This window comes from Strix aluco, chromosome 16 (assembly GCF_031877795.1).
Source record: "Strix aluco isolate bStrAlu1 chromosome 16, bStrAlu1.hap1, whole genome shotgun sequence".
Lineage (NCBI taxonomy): Eukaryota > Metazoa > Chordata > Aves > Strigiformes > Strigidae > Strix > Strix aluco.
Genome location: NC_133946.1, coordinates 16,864,015 through 16,889,863, shown reverse-complemented (window position 1 = coordinate 16,889,863; position 25,849 = coordinate 16,864,015). Strand labels below are relative to the sequence as shown.

General features: G+C 39.5%; 2 protein-coding genes and 2 non-coding genes across 10 annotated transcripts in view; all 4 read right to left on the bottom strand.

The window, feature by feature from the left end:
- Positions 1–18,328, bottom strand: part of NAP1L4 (nucleosome assembly protein 1 like 4) — a 28,994-nt gene extending 10,666 nt beyond the window's left edge. For 3 of the 5 annotated variants that reach the window (XR_012625472.1, XR_012625473.1, XM_074842649.1), the window contains exons 1-11: positions 18,225–18,328; positions 16,420–16,460; positions 14,233–14,264; positions 12,941–13,002; positions 11,329–11,428; positions 10,236–10,377; positions 10,040–10,126; positions 8,368–8,493; positions 7,546–7,617; positions 4,144–4,283; positions 1,480–1,625 (exon numbers count right to left, since the gene is read on the bottom strand). Coding sequence is in view for 3 of the 5 variants with exons in the window: in XM_074842649.1 (XP_074698750.1) it covers positions 1,480–1,625; positions 4,144–4,283; positions 7,546–7,617; positions 8,368–8,493; positions 10,040–10,126; positions 10,236–10,377; positions 11,329–11,428; positions 12,941–13,002; positions 14,233–14,246 (889 nt within the window). In the remaining 2 variants the exon portion in view is untranslated. The remainder of the gene's footprint in view (positions 1–1,479; positions 1,626–4,143; positions 4,284–7,545; positions 7,618–8,367; positions 8,494–10,039; positions 10,127–10,235; positions 10,378–11,328; positions 11,429–12,940; positions 13,003–14,232; positions 14,265–16,419; positions 16,461–18,224) is intronic. The other 2 variants (XM_074842647.1, XM_074842648.1) reach the window with 2 other exon arrangements.
- On the bottom strand, positions 6,249–6,369 carry LOC141931057 (small nucleolar RNA SNORA54). The gene has a single exon (XR_012625481.1). It is a non-coding gene; the product is annotated as a small nucleolar RNA SNORA54 (small nucleolar RNA).
- LOC141931056 (small nucleolar RNA SNORA54) lies at positions 9,698–9,825 on the bottom strand. Its single transcript, XR_012625480.1, has one exon. It is a non-coding gene; the product is annotated as a small nucleolar RNA SNORA54 (small nucleolar RNA).
- Positions 18,329–25,235: 6,907 nt separating the features above from the next.
- Positions 25,236–25,849, bottom strand: part of CARS1 (cysteinyl-tRNA synthetase 1) — a 34,379-nt gene continuing 33,765 nt past the window's right edge. For all 3 annotated transcript variants that reach the window (XM_074841656.1, XM_074841654.1, XM_074841655.1), the window contains one exon: positions 25,236–25,539. In XM_074841656.1, the coding sequence (XP_074697757.1) occupies positions 25,405–25,539 (135 nt within the window). In that variant the 3' untranslated portion in view covers positions 25,236–25,404. The remainder of the gene's footprint in view (positions 25,540–25,849) is intronic.

Here is a 25,849-nt window from a genome sequence, read left to right as displayed (position 1 = left end):
ATTAAACCTTTAAAGACAATACTGATTCATCCTAAGTTAAACCCACAGAAATTGCACTTGCAAGAATTTTATGTGCTGTAGTAAGAGCATCAAAGCTGCCATTCTGATGCCAAAGATTTTTGCAAAGAAAATACTCTTTCTACAAAGATGGGTTCAGAAGGCATACAGATCACATTCCTCCCCTTAAAGAGCAACGCATTTTGTTTCGATATTAATGCTGCAATTACAGTGACTATTCGGCTAGAGCACTACGAACTCTCTCCTCTCCCCAAACACAGATGCTACCAAGTAAATGAACATTTTGTCATGAATTTGCAAAGCATTGTTGAGAAGAGGCCTGGTATTATAACCAGTAAGGAACAGGGTGGGGTTTTTTTGTTTGGTTGGTTAAAAACACCCCAAACCAAACAACAACAAAAACCCCAAACCAGATTTCCCTCGTCTACTCGGGTGCCGTGGTACTGTGATCCTGCTGTGAAAGTGCTAATTTGGCTGAGCCTGTTCTTAAGTTGAAAATGCAAGTATCAACTGCCAGCAGATGTCATACCCTTATCTTTCTTACACAGCTACCACCAGAGTATGGCCTTTACATATTTAAAAAAAAAAAAACAACAAACCATCATGAGGCAAACAAATCTCTATCCCTTTCTGAAAGCAGCAACTACTTGTAACAAAAAACACTGTTTAAGTTAAAGGACATTTCTGTACCAAACAAACTCTAAACTTTGGAAAAACTTATCACTTGTTTCTTATCCCCATGTACACAGGTATTTAGAAGGCATAGGTAGATCATAATAGCCCACTACTGAATCAAGAGCTAATGTCCATTTTGTTCAGTACACCTCTAAAGTCCACCAAGTAAGCTGCTTCTTCCACCTTTTTATTTTTGTGGGGGGTGGGGGGTAGGGGGGGAACAACAATGGGGGATGGGGAGATGTATCAAGGAGAAATGATGTTTTTGGAATCCATTTAAGTTGTTTTAAATATGTGAGTACACATCTAACATTGGATAACTAGGAAAATTAGGAAGGTATGTATGGAACATGAGGGATCACTAATTAATCACAGAAGAAACCACAGAAAGTTCCGTCATCTAACACCAAGGTTTAAATGAAACCTATATACTATAAACTTGACCAACACTGGAAGAGATTTCTTTCACATGTTAAAAACCTCAAACTGATGCATGGAGCCATCCTGTGGTAAAACAAGTAAACTTCTTTAGGAGATTCTACATGGGACTCTTTCCATACTATGAATCCTGTTTACACAGCACACCTAATGGCTAAATTCTACAGAACAACATCTGAACGAAACGATCTGTTTGGATGGGCTAGTTTGTTATTTTCCTCTAGTACAAGGAAAGTATATGATGCAGCAGCATCAACAGTTTGTAGGTTTAAGCTGCAGAAATACAAATACACGTAAGTAAAACACAACGTATTTTAAGAATCCTAAATCCTGGATGTTCAAGCTTACCCTTTATTGGACTGAAGAAGTTAAAAAAAGAATCATTAGGTACTTGTTTAGTAATTGTCCGAACTGTGCCTCGACCCTTGTGTTTCTGTTTTTTCTTGATTGTTTTAACTGTAACATTTTTTCCTTTCTTCCAGTCAATAGTACACCTAAAGACAATACGTAAGAAACAGCATTTTATCACAAGACATCAGTGAAAATAAGGAACTGAGCATGAGAGCAACAAACATCCAAGGCAAAGATGGCTTATCATTCTCTAGATAAAGCTAGTTTTACACAAGCTGGCAACTGAAACTGCTTGACAAGATGTCAAGTAGATGCATTGTAGTGCTAGACACTATGTGTATGTTGGACATATCAAGTATTGCCCTAAATGAAAAAGCTTGTCTTCGCAGAGTAATCACTGCCCCCACCCCACTCATACTTTAATACCTCTTTGCCCCAACTACTGGAGTTTTGTGACCAAGGACATGATTAAGCTATTCCAGAAAAATCTCAATAGTTGAGAAATATTCTTCCAATAGCTGGACCAGTAGAAAACAATACACCTCTCAATGCACAGGGTGACCAGGGAGAGGCACGCTTCAGCTGTCCAAAGAGCAGCGCTCAGGCTGACTTGGCAGTCAAGTATAGCAAGCCAGGAAGAGCTTACTTTGCAGTTCCTTTCTGATACTGTGCAAACCGACATTTATCTCAAAATTCTCTCTCCATTCACCTATAGTTTGACCCAAAACTGCACATGGCAAAGAATGAGTGGTAAACACAGCTAGTTCTCTTCTAACAGAAATAACGGTGCCACAGTAATCCTTAAGTGCCTCAAAATATTTTGTCCTATAGATAAATGGTCAAAGTCAACTGTTTTATAGTTAACTTGTATAAAAAGTCACAGAAAAGTTTTCCTGCTCTACTTAGTGTAGCATCTCTAACCTTCATCAGGAAACATGAACTGAAATCAAAGTTTTGACATACCAGCAATTTTAGAAAGGGATTCCTCTGCAGGACTTAAACAGAAAACATTTTGCTGTAATTAAAGTTTTCTTCAAAATGGACTAGCTTTTTACTTGGGCACAACTTTCACTAAAAATGCAAGTAGATGTTTTGCCTCACTGCAGGTGAATACTCAATTCAAAAGCCAGAAAGTTTTGAGGTTGTCTAGGGTGCCTTCAAGAAAGCAAGTATTTGGCATCTCTTAAGTGTTAGTTTTAAACAAAAAAACCCAAACACCCCCTCCCCCCAAAACAAACACAAAAAACCCCAACCCCACTCCACAAAAAAAACCCAAATCCCTGTCATGGTTTAACCCTAGCCACCGGTTAAGCACTACACAGCCACTCATTCACTCCTCCCCACTCCCAGTGGGATGGGAAGGAGAATCGGAAAAAGTAAAACTCTTGAGTTGAAATAAGAACAGTTTAGTAACTAAAGTAAAATAAAACAATAGTAGTAGTAATGAAAAGGAATACAACAAAAACAGAGATAAATAAAACTGAAGAAAAGACAAGTGATGCACAATGCAGTTGCTCACCACCGAGCAGCCATCAGCCCATCCCGGCCCACTCCCCCCAGTTTCTATACTGAGCATGACATCCTGTGGTATGGAATAGCCCTTTGGCTAGTTGGGGTCAGCTGTCCTGGTCGTGCTCCCTCCCAGCATCTTGTGCACCTGTGTGCTGGCAGAGCATGGGGAACTGAGAAGTCCTTAACTTAGGATAAGCTACTTGTGTGTTATCAACCTTATTCTTATGCTAAATCCAAAACACAGCACTGTATCAGTTACTAGGAAGAGAACTAACTCTATCCCAGCTGAAACCAGGTCACCCCCCCTTCCCACCAAATCCAAAAAAACCTTCCCGCCAAAACCAAAAAACACATCCTTGAACAGGGTGGGGGACCAAAAAAAAAAATATCAACCACAAACCAACAGAAAAAACACCACGAAGAAAGCTAAAAAAAAGGTACAAAAGCATTTTTCAGTTGTGTCAGCTCTGCTCTGGTGTGACAATGAACATCAGTTATAGAGCAGAGATCACTGATGGGAAGAGCAAGGGTTAGTTTAAACAGAACACTCTTTTACGCAAAGAAAAACTCTAATGTGGTGTCCAACCTACTAGACTTCCAGAGTAGAGATGAGAATTCACCATCCTACAGTCAGTTTCTGAACACACTTTGACAAAAAAGTTGCTGCATTAGCCACAACTGTCAGAACCTAACTGCGTGGCCAGTATGTTCCAGCCTCAAAAGGGGCTGAAAGAACAGTTCATACATACAACCAATTCCTGTTAGATTCAGAAGTACTGCTGGAATAAAAATTGCTGAGGAGTTGAGCAAGAGTCCAAGACAGTCTAAGGCTACATATCAGACTGAGAATGGGTGTCTATGAAATAATAATAAGTGACTAATATGAATTTACCCAGTTATCTGGAAATAAGTTTGAGATGTGGAAGATTTAAAATGCACACTATGTCAAAAATGTATCTGTATCTATGTATCTGTTACTTCTGCATGCTGAAGCTAAGATCATCAGCATCCCTACAAACACTCCCAGTTTTCAAGTCAGCAAAAGCTTTATTTTACCTTCATTCATCAGTATCACAGTAAGAGAAGACAGCATCTGGAAAATATGGACTAGTACTTCAGAAGGTTTTTTGAATTTCAAGTTTTCCTTACCCCTCACAATCAACTATTTCAGGTCCTTCAAACGAAAAGGGATCCGTCTTGTCTGGCTCCGACTTCATCTTGTAGGTTTTTGTCAGGACTGAATTAGAAAAGTAGTCATTGGGCCCAAAGTGGAACTCTAATGAGAAAGACTGGAAGAAAATTACATTATAATTTTATGTTACCACTAATTTTTATCTTTGAAATAGTGCATCAGCAGAATTACCGTTAATCAAATTCTGAATACAAGAAAAAAAAAAATTTGATGGCAAACATATCTTTCAAACTACAGCAGAAACAGGAAATTAAGAATGTCAACTAATTCTGACCGTGCAGGAAGCTAGAACAACCTTGGCTAGTATTAACATACAAATTATAATCAGGTAATTACTGCATTTTAAAGCAATTTGAGACAGCTTGTGTGGTTTGGAGGGTGTCTTCAGCTTAGGCAAATCTCTCTCTGGCAAACATGCTCAGGTGAAGAGTTACAAACTTCGCTTATTGTGGCGGTGTGCTCCCCCTGCTCCCCAACCTGGCCCGTATTTCCCACAACCTTGATAACCACCAGTGGTGATCGTAATGGACGTGTGGATTCGGGAGAGACAGGTAACAACACAGCAGCCAAGGGCTAATTTGAACAATGTGTCCACCTAACCACAGTACTGGTCAGTGTCCTACTCCAGCCAAATTTGGAAGAAACGAACATCTGTAGTCAGTATGTAAATATGACTATAAGACAATTATCTTACTCCAGAAATAGTGGGCAGCCCAGGGCCCACTGAGCTCTCCTGGATGGCAGCAGGCAGCACACCAAGATCTCCCCTTGAGCAGGGACACCTTTCAAGGTTACTCCTCGAGGTTCGCAACAGATTCTCAGTAAGTGATTAATAGCATGCTAAACTTTGCAATCCTAACTAAATTATATAAAGGATTGATTGTGCACATATAATCCTTTATATCTAAACTGCTGACCCAGCCTGGGCCTAAGTCTGGATCCAGCCACACCTAGACTCCCCTCTGCGAAGGGGTTTAGAATGCAAGGGGGTCCTTTCTGAACCTCATGACTCCAAGGGAGGGTCTCCCTGACAGCTTTATCTGACCCTGTCCTCTATGCAGTAAATCAAGCGTACCTTGCTGTTGAATCTCGTTAAACCACTGTCGCATTTACTATCAAACTTTGTCATATTGCTGTTTCATATCAATAAACATGTTGCTGCTTCTCTCTTACAAGTGAAGTGCATCACTCCAGCCGCAACTCTTATCCACTACCAGTGACTAACACTCGTACCCAAATACACCATCACTGGGGTTATAAATAGGTAACCAGTGGCACTACTTAGCATGCAGGATCCCAAGGACTAGCAAGCCAAAAATATCTGCAAAGACTGCGTTTCAGCATTTCATTCTATACCTGCTAATGAGGAGACAATAAGAAGCAGCTTCAAGTTTCACATCCTATTTGAAGTAGTGTAATAACCTTTCCAGTAGTCTTTATTTGGACATCTTTGCTTTTGACATCAGCTTACCTTTGTAGCATGTATTTCTAGATTTTCTCTGTAGTATGGGATGTTCTCATGAAGTTCAAAAAAGGGAACTTCCTTACTTTAAGCTACTTAAGTTATACCCAGATACAACATCCAAGTCTGAATATGCTAGCTAAGGATCCTGATGTCCCAATAGACATCTAAGTAGAAATTACACTTATACAAACTTATGCAAGTTTATTCATATAATTATAAATAAATAAAAGCAAATAGTAAGGGAATTGCTTATGCTTCATGCAGATAAAAGTGTATATATATATACACACATGCTACAGCCAACAGAACTTTGAAGCACCATTACTGTAGCCAGGTAATCTACTTTTGGAAAATGACTAACTACAGTTGATCACTCTAGGTCAACGGTAAATCAGGAAATTCCTAACTATCACGTATTTTAGCAGCAAAACTGAATCCCCAGCAGAATTAGTGTATTTATTACACACTGGTTATACAAACTTTTCACAGTACAAAGCTACCACTGCTGCACCGATTTTCAATGGCCAGAGAATTTCAGACAAGCCAGTCACACACAACTGGGTAACAGGTTTCACTCAAGTAGTCAGGAATGCATTCTTTTGTCTCCAAATACAGAAGGGACATGGAATTTGTCAGCCTTCCATTATTGGATTTCATGTAGCACTGGAATGGAACCTATTCACAGAAATATGCTGTCAAGAGGTTACGAACAGTGCGAGACAAGATAAATGCACTGATGTTTTAAGAGCAGTTCTTCAACTTAAGGTACTGTAAAACAAAGCTGAACGAGAACACAGAAATGCTGTATGCAAAAACAACTATTCCCAAACCATCTAAATGCCACCAAATAGATATGATTCAAGGTAAAACCCACCAACTTCTTAGAATACTTTATATTTAAACAATTCATTTTCTTCATAAAATTCATAACCTCTCCTTTAGGAACCTAATTCCCAATTTTTCTCTGTCTGTACTGCCTATTATCAGCTCAAGTGTCTTGATACTAACATGAGAAAGACAATGAGGACTAAAAAAAAAAAAAAACAAACCAACTTTGTCTCAGCTGTTATTAACCTTAACCTTTAAAAGGTATTTTAAGAAAGTCCTTCCATCTTTCTTAGGTGAATCTTGCATTTATTTTAGACTTTGTCAGAAGACTACAACTCCATAAGACAAAACCCCACCAAACATAAGGAAAATGCCACAAGGACAACGTTTAAAGAAAGGATGTGTAGGCTCAAATCCCATCCTTCTCCCTGCCTCTCCCTCAAAAGGAGTTCAAGGAGTAAGTGTAGTCTGCACGAATTAAATAAGCAACAGAACAACTTCAGACACAGTATCTCTTTTTGTACACTGAACTTAATTTCCAAATAAAAGGCAAAGTTGTACTTTAAAAATTACTCATTAAGTACACTTTTAGAAGACCATCTAATATATTTTTATATCTTTTTCAATAGGCCAAGTATCCATCATCATTGCTTTTGATTAACATTACTAAGTCACATCTCTTCTTTTGATGACATATTCAATATAGTAAGTAGCACCCAGAATTTTTTCCACAATTCCTTTTCAAACTAAAAGCAGCCATGTAACTTTATTAGTAAGAGTAGCTAATTTGGAATTTGAGAGGGGGAAAAAAAGGTGGTAACTAGACAAAAACAAGTCAGAATTTTAATCTAGGAACTACAATGATGTCAGATGTGTCCAGGCTAAGGATGAAAGAACAAGGGGTCAGGAAAGCTGAAGACAAATCTTTAAAAAGGCAAAACATGAAGGTATTAGCCCAGAAAGAAACCCCACACACATTCCAGCTGAAGAGAGTGGAATGAAATTTCTGAAGTGCTGTTCACTTCATTAATACATTCTTCATGAGAAACAGTCACAGAAAACTCACCATAGGCTGTCCGGGTTCAGAAAACTTAACTTTAATATCCTGCAGGTGTTTCAAGATTGGTTCATCATATTCCTAAGGAAAAAAAAAAAAAATTCCTATTCAGCAGGCAGTATTTAGAAGAACAAAATTTGAACCTAGCTTGCTTGTTCAACCTGTTCTTAAAAAAACAAACCTTGTAATTATTCAACAATTTCAGTCAAAGTTCAGATTTGGATCCAAATTTCTTAATCGGAGTTGCAAAAACCACACGCCAAATTCCGAATCATTAGGCCTCATCTTCAGTAAATAAAGCTGCTACTATGCTAGGCTGTATGAACATTACTGAAAATAAAATCACTTCATTCAGGATATTTATTGCTGGTGAGATTCACAGAAAGATACACTTCAGGGAATTCTTCCTTAACAGCATTAAAAGCAATTAATATAACTGAGGGCAAAACTACATAAGCTGTTTAACACAAATTCAACCAATCCATGGGTGTGCTTATAATATCCTTGCAAAAATAATCCCTTTATGGACTAAATTAACAAAACTGCAGGGAAACAGCTGCTGTAAGCACCACAGACTTGCATTTTAGTACCTACAAATGTCGTTACAAGATCATTTCTCAAACAATGCACATAGTGTTTAGCAGTTTGGGTCAGCTGTTCTGCTTGTCCATCATTAGCCTTTCAAGCACCTTCACGAATAATATTAGGGATTCTGGAAACTCAGAGATTTGGTCCCTCACAGACATTCCACAAGCACTCACTATTAATTGGAAAAAGTAGCAATTCATTTAACACATGACAGAAGTTATTCTTTTCAGAGGAGAAACTTACTTGTACTAATTCACTTAGCATATCTACATTCCTAAAGATAGTAAACCAGAAGTCTGGAATTCCTTTGACATTTGTCTCTTCTGCTTCCGCTTTTTCTTCTATTACCACTACATTTTTCAGGTCTCCCTGTGAAACAAGTACAAAAACATTTAAGAAATTAAACTGTGACTTCTTAATGTATTTAATAAACAGAAGTAGATGTGCAAAACATTTGCCATTTTTGAAGCTGTGTTTAAGGAACATTTTAAATTTACACTGTTTTTTCTCTGTAGATGAAGTTGAAACACATGGTTTATTTACACAACTAAGCATATATACATTTAATTCAGATTTATTTTCAACAGATTTGTAATCCTTCTGTTCAAAGAGTGAAGAAGGCCAAGCGACAGTTTCACTGACTTGACAAACAAATAATTAAAACACACTTCTATCTTGCCACAATCAGAAATACATTTCTATTTTTCTATTCATCTCATTCCCGTAGCTTCACGTGCCACATGCAGTGTTTCATCTAAAGAGTTAAAAATTTAACTTTGCCCTCTGAAATAGTTTTAACTTCCCAGTTTTGCAAAATACTTGGTAAAGCTGGTTTTCATGATTATTTTTCATTATTACACTGTCTTCAATTATTAATCTTTTGTGATACACAATTCCCTGTATATAACTGATGTCAAATGTTATAAAAAAGAAGAACGATTAGGTCACTTCTCCATCTCAAAAAACCAGGAAATGCGCAGTCTGAATTAGTTGCATTGCACCTTTCCTTTTACACCACTAGGTAGCAGCAAATATGTAAGATCTTCCGAACAGCAGCTACTTGGGTTACGACTAGCCAAGAACACGAAGCTGCAGTTTACTAGCCATCTAGACATATTTCTGATCTTGTAATTGCACGGAACATGGCCTGCCAATGCTGTACTTACACAAAGCCTAACAAACCTTTTTTGCTTATGCATATGGAGTACTGTCATGCTAAATCTCACAAGATCAGTAAAAACAAAAACAATCCGCTTTGTATACAGAACACTGTCCAAAGGAAACTGAAGGAAAATGGGCCAAGGAAAAACTGCAAGGAAAACCTGACAGAATGGCAAACACAGCATTGTTAAGTAGGTCACTTCTCTGAGAAAAAGCAAGCCAGCCATGAGTATACATCTCCAAATATGATAGGAGAGAAAAAGGCAGCCTACAGATTATATTATCCCTCCTAAATCAAAGTATCTCCTACTCAACAGACAAGTAGGAATCCACTAGCCAGCACACATTAGGCTGATTCCATTTTATGACTAGGTGACATGTGTCTAATCTATATTTATGGAAGTAAAGCTAATTATGTCCCCCAAAATAAAGGGGACAGGCAGATAAACAGCCAGCCTTCTATTATCTTGGGGTATCATGTAGCACTGGAATGGAACCCATTATCAGAAACATACTGTTAACAGGTTACGAACAGTGCGAAGGCAACTTTTCAATTCACTCGAGTTACAAACTTGGAAAAAGCCTCAACTAGAAGTCTGAAAGCTTTCACTGGACATAACTGTGTTCATCACAAGAGCACATTACTGATAAAACCTTTATTTCCAAAAGATGAGTCTTTTAATGGAAAACACTGTACAGGAATTAATTCTGACTATCCTACCTATCTGTAGTTCATTACCCAGCTTGTACTCACAGCTAGTTTTTCTTCTTCCTCATTTTCACTGTGCCACTCTGACTCCGCATCTGTGGGTTCAGCTTCCCCATTAATAAACTCTCTTCTCTGTGTTAGAAAAAAATCAAGAATGTAATTGAAGATGTAAAATTACATATATGCAAACAGAACTGACTAAGATAGAAGGAGACAAAGACTGTACATATAGTCCTCCCACCTTATCAAAGAGGGGTTGATAGAGTGCTGCATATTTCCTCTCTAAATCATGTACTTCTTCATAGAATTTAGCTTCTATATGGGCACATTTCACCTGGAGCTGTTTCAAGGCATCAATTCTTCTTTTTACTGCTTTTGGTAAACTAAAAACCAAACAAATCTTTAAGGTTAAAAGCTAGTTGCCTCAGCATTATTTAACTTATCACTGCGAAATAGGCTGCTTATAACTAAGTGCAATTTTTAAATTATGTCAAATTATGTTTACATTATGTCAAACATACATATTTCTTCAAAACCTATTTCAAAAAGTTGAAAGAATCCTCTCCTACCCAAGCTGCTCTCAAAGGTGTTATCGTCTGTTCCATTCCCTGGGGTCACCACCCTCCCCATGTAGTTCAGAGATCTGAAATTAATACCTTTGTTTACACCTGAACTTTGAGACTAGAGTTGTGCTGATCCATCTATGAAAAATAAGAACTGTTCATTCTACAGAGGAAAGTTTTGATTCATGGGTCATACTCAGAAAAGTACACATTACCCCTATGTAATTTAAATTATAAAGCATTTATATAAAGACAGATAAAAAGAACTTTTTATAGAATTTTTTTTAAATATGTCTACCAGCTATTCCCAGTCAAGAAATAAAAACACAATTATCTACTAAAGGCAAAAATTTAAAGTTTAAGTCCATTCTACAGCTAGTATAAAACTAAGCTTCAAACTAGGGATTTACAGGTCCTGAACTTTCCACTACATCCCAGACAGCAATCTTACAGAAATCATCAATCAATGCAGCGCACGCCCTGACAGAATAAGGGTCACAGAAGGAAACAAAGCGGGGTAGGGCAGTTATTGCTAACCAAAATAGTAATAGCCAAGGAAAATACTGAACTGGACAAAGTTTTGTTTGCAATTTTGTGTAAGTAAACCAAAACCTGACTCTTCCGTCCAGACACAGGCCACTATGAATCATGGATGAAGTCAACCATTTTTCTTAATTAATAATTTGTTCTAATTTCCTACCTTAATTATACAGTAATAACATTCTATTACGTTTTCAGTCTTTCAAGAATTTTATTATGCCCAGTACTTACGTTTCAATGTAACTTGAAGGAGTAAGTGCTGTGTTGTCAAGACGTTCCTGCAGAGCTGCCAGGACCTGCGGATTTTGCATCACTTGGTCTGCTAGCTTTTCTATGAAGACAGAAAACCACTTTTAAAACCAATCTGAATACATTTATAGTGCTTTGTCACCCTGCGGGTCTTACAACAGTCACAGTAAAAATACTCACTATTTTCCAGATCCAAATAGCACCACTACAGTTCACTAGTAACTCAAGCAAAATTACTTCAAGATCAGATTTCAGAAAGATAAAACTGGATGACAGAAAATGCTTCTTTTGTTGCTTTGCAAATATATCAAATCTTTGCTTTTAGAAGCTAATAGTAGACTGATGACATAAGCAAATTTCCTGTCTTCCCTGTTATGTAAGAAAGTGCAAAGTAGGAGTTTCTCTGTCCTCCCTCTATAGTAGCTGTAGCTTATAAGCTGCATATAAATTTGCAAGAGAACCACTTAATTACACAAAGACATTTATAAGTGTTTTCCAGTTAGTCTGACTCCTGAAAAAAATGATGAAAACTGTGTACTCTACAACAAAGGAGCATAGCACTATGACCATTTCCTTGACAATTACTAATTTTTTACATCAAGATACTTCTACAATCTGCAAGACTCCTCAAACAGTCATCACAACAGTTCACAGAAGACTATTTTTACAGGAGGTTAGATCTAAAATCTTCTGGTTAGGAGTTAAAAATCCTTGCTAATAACTGCACAGGTGGTCACAGTGGGAAGACATTTGCTTTTCAAATCTTTCCATTCTTTCTCATTGCTCTTCTCCCCAGACATTAAAAAACATTAACTGCATAGCACATATTAACTCAATGAAGCTTTTACATAGGCAGGTTTGCATGTTGCTTGTTTGGTTTTGTTGTTTGTTTGGGGGGTGGTGGGGGTCATGGCTGTTTTTTCTTAATCCAACATGACTGTAAGAAGTTTCTATGTGATTTCCAATTGCCAGTCACAAAGGCTTTCTTAAAAAAAGTGAGACCTAAAGAACATTTAGTGACCACATATGTGAAATGTATTTCACTATAACTTACAAATTTGAGCATTCAGGTTAATAACAATGGCACTGTAGCTCTTTTGCACATAGAAGCACTAATTTGGAAAGCATTATTCAGCAGTTATCTGTAGACTTTCCAAACAAAGAATAAAAGCCTCAAGAGAACACATTATAAAGATGCATCTTCCTACAAAGAAGACAGTAAAGAACTAGCATACATGCAGCACTGCTCATTTTAATAACTATACCGATAAAGACAGCATGTTGCTAAAAGCTAGTCTATGCAGGCCTTATTGCAAGCGTCTAGTGGGTTAGTTCATGCAATAGTGAAGTATGCTAGCCACACTACACGCAAAAATACTATGTTACAAAAATATAGCCTTTATTTTGCTCTTGGCTGCAGTAAATACAGAAAACATCAGAAAGCGAACAGCCTAGAAACCACTGCTTTGCCTTCAATAAGAGAATACATCTTTAGTTTTGACTGTAAAGGTTTTGGAACCATAGATAAAGAAGCTTCAACACACGAGGCTTATTCCACCTTTGTAATATGTTACTTACTACTATGTATTATTACCTTTTTTGTCACTTGCATTTTTAGCGGCCTCCACAGAATCTGAAGCAGTGTCTTCTGTTTTACTAAAAGAATTAAAAATGTAACATATTGAAAAGGCATCACTTTATAAAAATCTTATTATTTAAGAACAAAAGTATTCTGAATTTTCAGTGTTTACTACAGGACAAGTTTTATAAACAAGTATGCCACTAGAAGACAAGTCTTCAAGCTTCTCAAAACTTAAAAGTTTGGATACGAAACTAGTTCTCCTAAGACAAACAGGATGCAAAGGAAAGGCAAACACACACACACAAAAAACCCACAACAAAACACAAAAACCCCAAACAAAAAACACTGACAGATAAATTCGTCTCATTAAGTGAACGGCTGGCCTTTCATCTGCACTGGTCACTCTGGATAGAAAAATGTTATTACTCACAAGGGAAAATACAAGACACCCTTTTAGTGTAAGTAATAAATAAAAACATGAGAAAGGATACAGGTAAGAAAGGAAGATAAACAAGAGAACAAAGCTCTTTGTTTTGAATTTCTCTATCAAGTTGTTACATTCACTTCTATTCTAAAACGAGATGCCCCTGTCCTCCCCACCTCCCTGCTGCAATGTCTTCCATTACACTTCCTGTGCTAGAGAAAGAGAGGGCTCAGAATGAGTCAACAGCCAGCGAGCATTCCCTGTGTTCCCTGCCAGTTTATAGGTCGCAAAATACAGACTGGATATTGCTGAAATTAACCCCAACTCGCACACAAAAGGAGAAGAGATACCACATACGCAAATGGGATTATTAGTTACTGGACAGACTAGCTTATCCAGCTTACCCTAGTGCACTGCAAGCCTCAGAAGACCAGCATCACCTACGTATTTACGCCAGTTTAACAACACTGTTATTTGTCCAAAAAAAATGCTATAAAGACTAGAAAATAAAACCGTGCCTTTTGCATGCTTAAATCATACAGATCAGAGAAACACTGAGGATCAGTGCTGTCTTCAAGTCCTCAGGGCATTTAAATATGAACACTGAAAACTGAATCAAGACAACACAAATTATGTTAATCCGAGAACAAAGTAATTCTGTATCCAATACACTACAATCTCAGTTTCTCTGTACCAAATGAGGGTTTTGTCCCTGCTGTAAGAAAACACAGTCCAGTTGGAGAAAATATTAGCATTTTATTCTTATCCAAATTTGGTAATCTGTTCTTCATAGGTAAAAACAAAAATCTCCCACGGAAGACCAGATATACAGTCAGCTCTAACTGCCTTGATTTAATTTCAAGAAAACAGTGCAACATACCTGTTATCTGCCATCTGTGTGCCTGTAACCACCTGCAAGTTGAAATACAGTGTTTAAAAATACTTTAATGGTAATCTGTTTACCTCAACAGAAAATGAAAACAGGTCATTGTTTAAAATCTCAATATAAATTAACAGCTGCTGGTTTTGCTGAGAAATTCATCATGCATAATCTCTTACACTAAAGTGAATAGGTACCATAATACCCAATCCAAACTGGAACTTGCTCATAGTTTTTAAATAGTCTGTTAAGTGCCTTCATTTAACCCTTTTAAACTTATTTTTTCTGTTAAGTATTCCAGACTCTAATTCATTTCTATCAGATCATAAGTCTTCAGTCTGAAGACAAGTGTCACAGTTTCCTAATCAAGAAATCAAGCCAAAGAAGAAGATATAAATATATTATTTTCTAAGTCCTTGACAGTATCACAGTAAATAATGAATTTTTAATCTCTGCATATACTATATTACTACGCCTGATCTGAAAACAATGAAGCTTCAAATGAATTACAACTTCAGAATGACTTTTTTCTTATGTCACCTGAGCAGAAAAATATGCCTCACTTGCAGCTATTCACAAAGATAGCCCTGATTAGACAGGCTTCTGCTGCACTATGCTGAACGACGACCTGAAACTGCTGCTAGATAAAGAGAAGCAAAACACTTAAGGAAAGAAAATTATTTATCAAGAGAAGGGTTTTTGACAGCAGCTACGAAGGCAGAATCACCTATATAAAGATTTGCCTTGAATTTATTTATCAGGAGTGAGAAAACAAAGAGCATACATAGAAGTTGAAGTCTTGGTATTAGCAATGATTGGAACCAAGTTTAGCACAGCTACCCCAGCCCCCAAGATCTAAATTAGCTCTCCCGAGAAACCAGAGGGAGACAGATTGCCTAACTTATTTTGCTGTTATTTCTTTACTGGGGTGAAATACCTAGGCCTGTGTATCTGTTGTAGTAACACAGGTTGGTTCCCCCTCCCCGTTCTGAACAGTTCATCACAAATCCAAGTAATCTCTACATATCAAACAGAACCAAGGTGGTATTTTCCCCTATCAAGCTTTCAAGAAAGCAGATGTTAGTCTGCAAGTCAAATTTAGAATAAAAAGTACCTTACAGCACTCATGAGAGTCGACAGGTCTGATTTCTTAGATTCTTTAAGAGCCAAGCAGGCTGGTCTCTAGCCCAGCTTCCAATACAGGGCTACCAAAGAACCACCTAAGCACTAATGACATTTTGACTGGCAGCCCGAGCAGGGGGCCCGGAGATCGCACGTGCTCTCCCATCCAGAAAGTGCCAATTCCTGCTCTAAGCTAGAAAAGCAACACTTTTCACAACCACTTTAAATGGAGTTGAAAAGCTTTGTTTATTTAAAAAAGTACTCACAGTATACTTAGATTATCCCACAGGAAGTAAAGTTCCTTAACATCTACCAAAAAAGCAGGTGAGTGCACCCTATAGATTAAATCCAGGAAGAAATAAAAGGGGCTTCTGGTAGACTAAGTGTGTTTAAGCAACCCAAGCATATTTATTTGCAAACACTTATTCTTGCCTTAAACATAACAAGAGAAAGTGGCAATGCCAGCAAACATCCGCTAGAGCAAAACGGAAGAATTTTACTATCTTACAGCTGAAGAAATAAAGGAGCATACATGAGTCTGTCCTTCCACAGCAGACAGAGGGCAGAAAAAAGAGATACGATTAAAAAGGTAAGACATAACAAATTGACCTAATATCAGAGTTCAGCCAACAAGTTATATGATCCTAGTCACCATTAGAGGAAGCAATGGTAAGCAAATAAAAATGCAGACTCGCATTACTTAAAAATTAGCCTTGGAGCCTTGTCTCTTCCAACCTAGGCCCAATGACAGAGATAATGGAAAAAATCCACTCCATGCACAAACTCTTTTGCTCAGTTGTTTGTGCTGTATTTCCTGCAGGGAACTACTTCTTAACCCTGCTGAAGGATGATGAGATTCTCATTCCACCCTCATTCATGTTTAGAAAACATGGAATAAAGTTCCCATAACCTGAGTAATTTTTAAATAGCTGTTGAATTAATCTCCACTGGAACAGGCATGAATTCTGCATGTTCTGACAAAAGTCATTCACCTAAGTAACAAGAAACAACAACAATAAAAAGAGGAGAAAAAAAAAGACACCATTCCCTGGTGCAAACACATACTTTAAGTCTTGTTTCGCTCCTCAAAGTTGTTCCTTCAGCAACTAAAAAGTAAAAAGTATATCAATAAATAATAAGAAGCAGCTTTCTTACAAAACAGCTTGTGATTCCCAGTTACATTACAGCTGCCTTCCAACGACTTCACTACCACAGAGTTACTAACAAAACTGTTTAGTAAAAGCTGGTGGGGGCAGGGGAGGGGCAGAGCAAGGTGATTTTAGAGAGACAAAGTTAAAAAATGCACACCTAGTTGAAAGAGTACAGCATTAAAGCATGGAGCCTTCACATTTATTGCTTTAGTTATTTCCAAGCAAGTGAGCCCAGTTTACAGACAATTAAGACATGAAAAAGATATCAGAACTCCAAGAAAATAATAGTGTAAGGTATTGTCATTATTGCTATCACTGCCAATAAGAGGCCAAAATTGTATCTTATTTCTTCTGGACAGTTACTGTTTTCAAATGACTAATGCAGACATGAAGCTTTTGGGCAAGAACACTTACATCAACCACTTGTCCCACAAAGCAGGCTGCTGCAATTTGTCTACCACAAATGTCACACGCCATTAGTCAATTGAAACAGCAGGAAACTGTAAACTTGATGCACGCTAAGCAAAAGTTCATTGTAAGGACGAGTAACATCCTGAAGGATGCAACTTTAAAGGAAAAGTCTGTATATTTAATGGCAAGACAAGTAGAAGTGTACACAGAATAAATTTTCTCTGCTAAAAAAGCCTATGTCTTGCTGTACAAACCTTCTAAACACAACTAGAATATGAAACAGGAAACTAAGGGGCTCCTGAACTCACAGGAAGACTTCTACCCACAACTGTTACTGTTTTTTGTAACTACAACAAATCAGAAGGGAAAGTTGTGACTTCTGTTTTAGAGCTGCTGGGATGCAACCCTGTGGGAAGCCACAAACGTAACAGTCTGACACTTTTTATGGAAAATTAGAAGGAAAATTAGAAGCAATAATGAAAAAATAGTCAAGAGGAAGAAAGTCTTTAACCTGTTCCACAAGCCCTGAACACTAGCAATACTTAAGCTCACTTTGGAAGTTTTCTTGAGGGAACACTTTTTTGGTTAGAGGTGACTTTATAAAAATTTGCCTAGTGGTTCTGGCTTCACCTATAACTTACATACTTGCTTCTCTACCCTTTTATTTTCAAGCGTCGTTAGCAGATGTTACAGGAACGGAGTCAGACAAATCCTACAAACGCTAGCATCACACGCAGTAAACAATCATAGCAGCAGAGAAAATCTTCAACAGCCCCTCACTTGGAAGACGAGGACCTCGAAATGAAAAACTAAGCCCCCAAAATCTCACATCACGCTGAGGGAACACAAGATCGTGGATGAGGTCAAACGAAAGAATCACGCCTAACCTAAGTGGCTAAGGGTTTGACTCAACCCGAGCACCGCGGGGTGAGAAAGACGGAGAAACTGTTCACCACAAACAACAGCCCTCCCACCCTCTTCCTCCCCCACTTCCACCGGGAGGGCGGGGGAAGGGAGGGCTCGCCGCCAGGCTCCGCGGGGCGGGCGAGAGCGGCCATACATGTGGCCGGAACCACTCTGTCCCCCTCCGCCAGACTCAGAGCCACGCGGACTCCCTCTTCTCTCGGTCCAAACTTCTCAAGCCAGCCTTAAAATGGTGCCTGACCGGGCCGGGCCCGCCCCTCTCCGCCAGGCGGCTCCAGGCGGCCCCCGCCGCCACCGAGCTCCACCCCGGAGCAGGCCCTAATGGCCACCCCCTCCCCGCGCTCCGCCAGCCCCACCGGGCGCTCGGCCCCGCCGCGCCCTCACCTGCCCGCGCCCCGCGTCCCCTCACGCCCGCAGAGGCAGCAGCGCCAGCCGCTAGGCTCCTCGCAGGCTCACTCGGGCTGCGCCGCCGCCAAGAAAGCGCCCTCCCATTGGCCGAAGCGCGGGCGCCTCCCTCAACAAAGAGGCCCCCGATTGGCCCAGCCAGCGCCAGGGCCGCCACGCCGCACGCGGGCCATGTTGACTATCCGACGGCGCGGCGCTCAGCCAATCAGAGAGCGAGCGGCGCTCGGGGGAGGGCGGGGGGCCCGGGGGATGTGCGCGCGGGGCTGGCGGTGCGCGGGGCGAGCGCGTGATGCGGGGCGGGAGGGGGGGGGAGGGGGCTCGTGCCTGCGTCCTTAAAGCGACAGAGGCCGCGCGGGAGAGGCGGGGAGCGGCAATATGGCGGCCGCGCTCTGGAAACACGCCGGGAAGGTCCCTCGGCGGGGCGGCCTCCCGCTGTTCGCGGCGCCAGGGCGCCCTTTAACCAGCCTGGCGGCACTGTGGCTCCCGCGGCCTGAGCGTTTCGGTCGGGGCTGGGCCGTGGGCGGGGAAGAGCTGAGGGCCGTGGGATGTGCCCGGGACGGCCAGCTCGGTGGGCCTTGCGGTGGGGAAGAAGAAGAGGAGGAGGAGGAGGAGGAGGCGGCTGAACGTGCGCTTGGGCTGCCGAGGACCCGTGACCGCTGCAGCTCTCGCGCAGGCAGTTTGCTTCGGTTTGTGGTTAAGACGATCCGTGCTGAGGGCTGGGAAATGAGGCGTCCTGTGACCGGCTTTTGGACGTGGTCCTGCTCTGCCGTCTTCTTCAGCAGCAAAGATAGACTTGGCAGTGCCTGTCTTCTGCTCAGTCACCTGCCTGCGCCATAAGGTGTACTGTCCTAGCAGATACACAGACGTGTGTTTGAAGGGTTGCATTTTAGCCAAATTAATGTGATTGTGGGTTCAAGAACCTCTCTGTATAGCATCTGCATGGATAAGACTAAACTTTCAAAGTTGAAAGGTAAATCAAAGAGCTGAGTGTTTACTATTACCAAAATAAATCCCAAAACAACCCCCCTTTTTGATGTTTCAGATCAAGCACCTTTTTGAAAATGCAGCTGTTAGCCTTGACACCATTGTTTCCTAATCTACATAGGGACATAATTTCCTCTTCTGTAAAAAAAAACAACAAAAACCAGCCCAGCTTCTGTTTGCATGGCAATTTGTAAGCAATTGCTGTGTAGCGTGGTGTTAGGAATTATGAGTTTTAGTAATCGTTCACTCAGTAGGAGAAAACTCTAAGCCTTTGTTGTGTCAGTGGATTCCCTTGTTCTAAAAAAGGTTTTTTTCAGGTCTGCAATTTAGTCTTGGATTTCAATCATTAACGACTAGGGTTTATCATCACAATCCTTTCATGGGCAAAATTAAAATTTGGAAATTAGGAGACCAATATGTTATTAAATAACAACTAATCAATACATTAGTGTTGGATTAATTCAGTTATTGTAGGAATTTAAGTGACAGGCATAACTAAGGAATCGTTAGTTAAATAGGTACCAATCCTGTAATTAAAGAATTAGATAATTTTGAATTGCATTCAAAGAGCTGAAGAACTGCAGGAATGTTGTAGAGTCAGTCACATAAACAGGCAGATTTGGTGGGCCAGAGGATATGCTCAGTGGAAGGTTCTTCCACTTCTTTGCCTTCAGCTCCCTTTCCCTTTTCCTCCAAACTAGTCATTTTTTTAACATCAGCAAGTTAATGGCCTCCTCATATTTCCATGAATTCTAATTTTGGGACAACTTTTATCATGGTAGTGGCTACACTGAATTCTCAGTCTTCCAAAAGAAGAGCATAACAAACTTTGAAAGGAGGATTTGTCTGAAGGTATTCCTACTCCACGCTTCTCTTCTTGCTCCTGGTTCATAGCTGTCAAGTATTCTTTTAAGCTTTTTTCTGTCAATCTACATTTTGTTAAAAGCTATTTCTCTTTTACACCCAGAAGACACTTGGAGTACAAACTCCAAACTTCGTCTCCTATAAAGACGTAGGAGGTCCTGCTTGAGTATGTGATCTAGCTGCACCTTTCTGCAGTTGCAGGAACACACTGCAGTGCTGGTTAGACTGCTGTTGCACTACAGCATCTTCTGTGGCATTTGTAGAGTTCGTGCCTCTGCACTAGTTGCTATCTCATTAATGCAGTTCTCATAAATGCTGAAAACTCTGAATTAAATTAAAATAGGGATCATCTTGTAAAAGCAGATTTGGTTTCTTCTGGACCAGTTATTAAATCCTTGAAACAGGCCAGAGTGCTGGAAGTACTTGGCTCCCTTCCCGCACTGATGTATATTGAAGGAAACACACATTTAAATTACCTTACATCGTTTGGATTGATCTCCAAAGGCATTAATCTCCCATAATCAATGAGGGATTTTGGCTGAGTGTTGCCTAACCTCTCATAGCACAGTGGTAGACTTTAGGACTGGGGACAAGGCATAATCTGTGGAGTCATCTTGCTGTCAGGTGCTCCCACCCTGCAGAGAGCTGCAAAAAGACATCTGCTGAATCACCCTGGCTTAATTTAAACACCCAGCCTAGCATACAAGAGTTTGGAGAACCAAAACTGAGAAGGGATTTGGCAGAGCTGCCAACCAGATGCACTAGACACTGGAGAGAACACTTAGGCGGAGATCTGTAACTGGCATTTTAAAAATGACTCTGCCTTCTGCCCTGGGGTGGGTATTAATGAAACTGCTCTCACTTAGGGAGATGCCAGACATTCACAGCCTAATTTGGCAGATAAAAGTTCATCAATGATTTCTTCTGGAGGGGGAGCAAGAACTTTGCTCATTGCTAAGTGGAGCCTTGGTACTAAGTAGCTAATGTGCTTCTCAATTAATTTGTTCTGTCTCAGGAGACATGTATGCAGTACAGCGTCCTGTGTAGAAACTGTCCTGTGAAATCGCAGAGAGCAGTAAAAATTCCTTTCCACATTTGTGTGGTAGAAATTGTGTAATAAAAGAGGGAGCTAAAGTTGGTCCAACAACTACCACCACCTGAAAATGTTTAAACTTAGCTTAAAATGTAGAAAAATAAGCTGAAGGTATGTACTGTATATGTGCTTATTTGCACACTTAAAAGGCATCTGTGGTTTCTTGGAACAGCAAACAATATAAATGTTAGGATAAAGAGGTCAAAGAGTATCATAAATGTAATTAAGCACTCATTAGTTTAGTCTTTGCAAAGATTGGTGGCAACAAGACCAGACTGAAGAATTCACAGATTTTTCTACCAGTATCTGGACAAACTGAGCGATGGAGGAAGTTGTTCTCTGTAGTGGAGCAGTATTCACATTTGATGTTAATGTGAATATTCACATTAGAAGGGCTGAAGGGCACACTCTGAGCAAAAGACAGAAACAGAATTTGCCGCTGCCAAGTTTGGCCTTCAACCAAGGGTGCAATTAAAAACAGACACGCCACACGTTTACCTTACCTTGCCATCTCTGAATAAATTCTTTGATAGGTGAGAAATAAAAAGCTCCATGTTGTACAGACCAGTAGGAGGTCTGCATTCCAAAAAATTAAAATATTAAAAAATTCCAAGGTTTTGCTGTGGGGATTTTCATTTTCATAATGCTTAGAAAATCACATTCCAGACTGGCTTCCCCAAGCATGTGTATGCATACATGCACATTTTAAAATTAAAAAAAATATACCATGGAGTGTGTCCTCTCCCTTTTCCTTGCTGAGACAGGTGACTAAGCCACTGAATGCAGAGCACTGCTGTTGCATTCCCTTCTGGTTGCCAGGTCACTCTCACTAAGCCGGTGCAGTGGAATTCACTAAGTGCCACCTTGATGGATTGCCAGGGAAGAGGGGTTGTGCTGTGCAGTTTCAGTGATTGCACAGATCAACTGGCACACCTTCCCTGAAACAGTCATCTTAAACAGTGTGCATCCAGGCCTGGCTGCAGCATTCTTTGTTGGCTAGCAAGTTCTTCACCAGGACTTTATGTAAACTGTTATTTTTTTGCTAAATTGTGGCTGCAGAGAGGATAGATGTAACTGATCTGTAGTAGCTCTGGAGATTTGTATTTTGTTACAAATTCTAGGAGACTAAGTCTGTTTTTCTGACTCTTTGCCAAGGTCATTGTTTTTATTATCCTGCTGCTTTCAGAAAAAAAGGGAACTCGGAATATGGGCAAAACTCTGATTTTATTTGGAGAGAATGAATTAACTTCCTGTTTGTGTAACAAGGTAAAAATATTTTAGCAGCTTCTTTACAGGAGGAGTTGCCAATTTGTGTGGCTTTTTTTTTTTTTTTTTAAATAAAAAACACTTAGGCCTGTCAACTAACTCACAGATGCTTCATTTTCCTTGCTGACAATGCTGGCTTCCAAGGACAGCTGAAATAGATCGGAAGAGAAAATTGCAACTGGAACACCAGTTCAAGTATGGGAAGAAAAGTTCAAGTATGGGAAGGTTTTGAGGGCTTTATTGCTGAAGGACTCAAGTGACAAGCTTGCTTGAAGAAGGCAACTTCAAAAATGCATGAACTAGATAGCAAAGCACTATAAAAAGCAGAGGAGAATAAGCAGCTATGTGGAAGAACAATGATCACCCAAGACACAAGGTGAGCCTGCAGAGGAGGGGATTTCAAAGGCTCTGATCCTTATGATGTCTATGAAAAGAATCCCATTGATTTTAGGAGACTTTTGATTGTGTTCTAAGAGAATTCAAAGACAGGAAAGCTGTTATGCCATAGCAGAAGAGAAAGATGATTTTAGCAGCACTGATGTTTCAGATGCGGATTCTTTCAAATCATCTTAGTTTGAAATGATCAAATTGACAATCAAACAAAACACAGAAAATGGGAAGCACGAGCTAAATCATTTTGGAGGTAGAATAAGACCTTAATGGGGCAGTAAATACAGCAGAGACTCTTATCTGACATTACTAACTTTGAATTTAAAAAAAATACTGAGGGAGGAAGCAGTGTGTGCATGTGCGAAGCATACAGAAAGACTGGAAGATAATCTTTGGAGAATGCGAATATGAAATGCTCCTAAGATCTATGCAAAGAGAGTTGTCCCAGAAACAAAATGAAGCATTTGGGAAGGGAAAAGGGTATTTTTTTTTTTTAAATTCATCTACATTGATGTAGTAGATAAATTATGGAATTGGATGAGGTTCTACTAAAAACATAGCAGGAGGAGAAAAAACAGTGTGTGGAGGTGAAAGCCAGGATGTTATCATGGAGTTGCCATAAACTACAATCCAGGACAGCAGTGGATTAACAGCATCTTCTCCGTAGTTATATACTAACTAGCTTTAAGAAAGTGCTAACTTCATATTACCAAAAAAGAATTTCTGTAAACAAATTACTGTCACTATTTGACATTACGTAGCAACTTCATAAGCAGCCTAGGCACATCCCATCCCTTCACAGATATCCTGAGTGCACGTGCATCTTGGGGGAGCACACTGGGAAGAAAACGATGAGCTGATAATGTTGAAAGGGTTTAGAATCTAGAATGGTGTAAAAATGCAACTGGTCCTCTTCTGTTCACAGGCCAAAGCATGGAGAAATTGCCCTCGTGGCTCTGGCTGGCTGAAGTACCACTGTGCAGTTTAGACATGCATTTATACAATTCATTAGAAATAAGCAGAATAATCAAATCCTGAATGCAAAATGAATTAAATTAGTAATAGCAAGCTAAAGTACAAGCTCTGTAAACCATATTTCAAAACAATGGTTGTGGAATAAAGATAAGCTCTATGTTCTTCCCACTATACAAAGGTCACATACAACTTGGACTTCACAACAGGTTTTATTTTCTGCATACAAGATGCATGTGTTTTACTGACCTTAACAGTATGTATGTTTTCAAAGGCAAACACAGACAAACTAGAAAAAAACCTGTTAAGACCTTTCTGTTACTCCAAATACGTTCATTCCTCAGAAGAAGGAATATAAATACAAAAATATAAAAATAAAGCAAAGATGTTTTAATTAAGGAAAGGAACATAGCCTAATGGTTATAGCATGAACCTAAGAGTTCACAGAACAGTATGACTTTCTGCAAGTCACTTTGAGGCTTACGAATACTTGGTGGATATAATTCTGCATATTGGACACTTAGCTGTTATATGCAGTTGTGAAGAAGGCGAGATATTTTTTAGGATTTCATTAACTTTAGTTCATTTAGTAGCTACTGCCACTGAAATGCATTATTAGGCAACAGAGAACTGTCCTTGCAGACACAAGGTGACCATGCTACATCAGAAAGATTATTAACTCGGGGTTAAATTGCCGTGATAGAAACATCAGTCTTGAATAATGAGCAATGTTTAGCTGTATTTCCTAACTGCAAACCAATCCACAAACTGTATCTCAGTTAGAAACCCTCTGGCAATTCCCCATGGCTCTGAACAAGTAATTAGGTACTGAGTACTTTGGGTAAGCAGGTACTTTGGCAGCACTCCTGTTTCCTTGGAGGGATAGCTCCAAGAACACACCACCCTCCACCATTAGCCCTTCATGTCTTTCCCACCTGTTTGTTCAATGCAGGTACATTTGCCTTGTACTTACCCCCTTGATTGCAGCTGCAGGTTGAGCAAAGATGATAATCTGTTCCCTTTTGCAACAAAGGGACTGTTAGCTTCTACTATGCAAAGTGTTCTGGGTATACTTATGAGAGTTTTTAATAACAGCAGCTAGAGTAAGTATCATAGTGGAACTACCCACTTTTCCTGCTTATGTAAAGATACTAAAGTCATCTGGAAAATACTGTTCTTACTGTGGGACAAATTACTCAGCTCCCATTCAGCAGCAGATTTTGCTGACGGTGACATATTCCAGAATGCAAGCTACAGTGGATCTTAGATAGAGATCAGTATGCAGGGCAAATTAACCAAAGCCTGGACAGCTATAATAAAGAATCCTTATGTGGATTTGCTGACTGAGCAGCACCTTCTCAAATAGAACTGGCAACCATTCAACCTGCTACTGTTGTTGTGAAGAAACTTCTTACAGTTGGTGTTTTTTAAGAATGGATTTTTATTGACTTTCCAGATGACATTATTAATCCACGTAAACAGGATTTTTACTTTGCACATAAAAGTGTAAACAGAAATTTGAGCATCAGTATATGCTCACTTCTTCAGTGGTGACCCAGCACTCGCCTTCTAAAAAAAGTCCAGTTGTTTTCAATTTGCACTTCCATTCTGAACCATTTGTAGATACTCCTTGTATAGCTTTTCTTGGGTTTCGTAAAGTTTCTTTAGCTTCTTAATCTGTCCTTTGCTGAGTTCTTTGCCTTCTGTATCATGTGTGGGAAATCCCTGAAATATTTAAAAAAAGAGAATATTTAAGATAAATTCTCGGACTACTTTTGCTCCTTATGGAATCGTGTTTTAATAAGACAGGGAGATAATGTCATAATCACAAGCTGTGAGGATGGGGTGCATCTTGTCTAATTTTAGTCACCTACAAGTTTGACACTAACCTTCACTATTTGTGTATGTTCCTCTCCTCATTAATGAAGGGGCAAAGGGTGTATTTATTTTCTGTCCTGTACTAACTAAGGGAAGTTTAGACAACTAACTTCTAGATGGTTATAGTTAAGAGAATAATGACTAATCCTTGAACAGA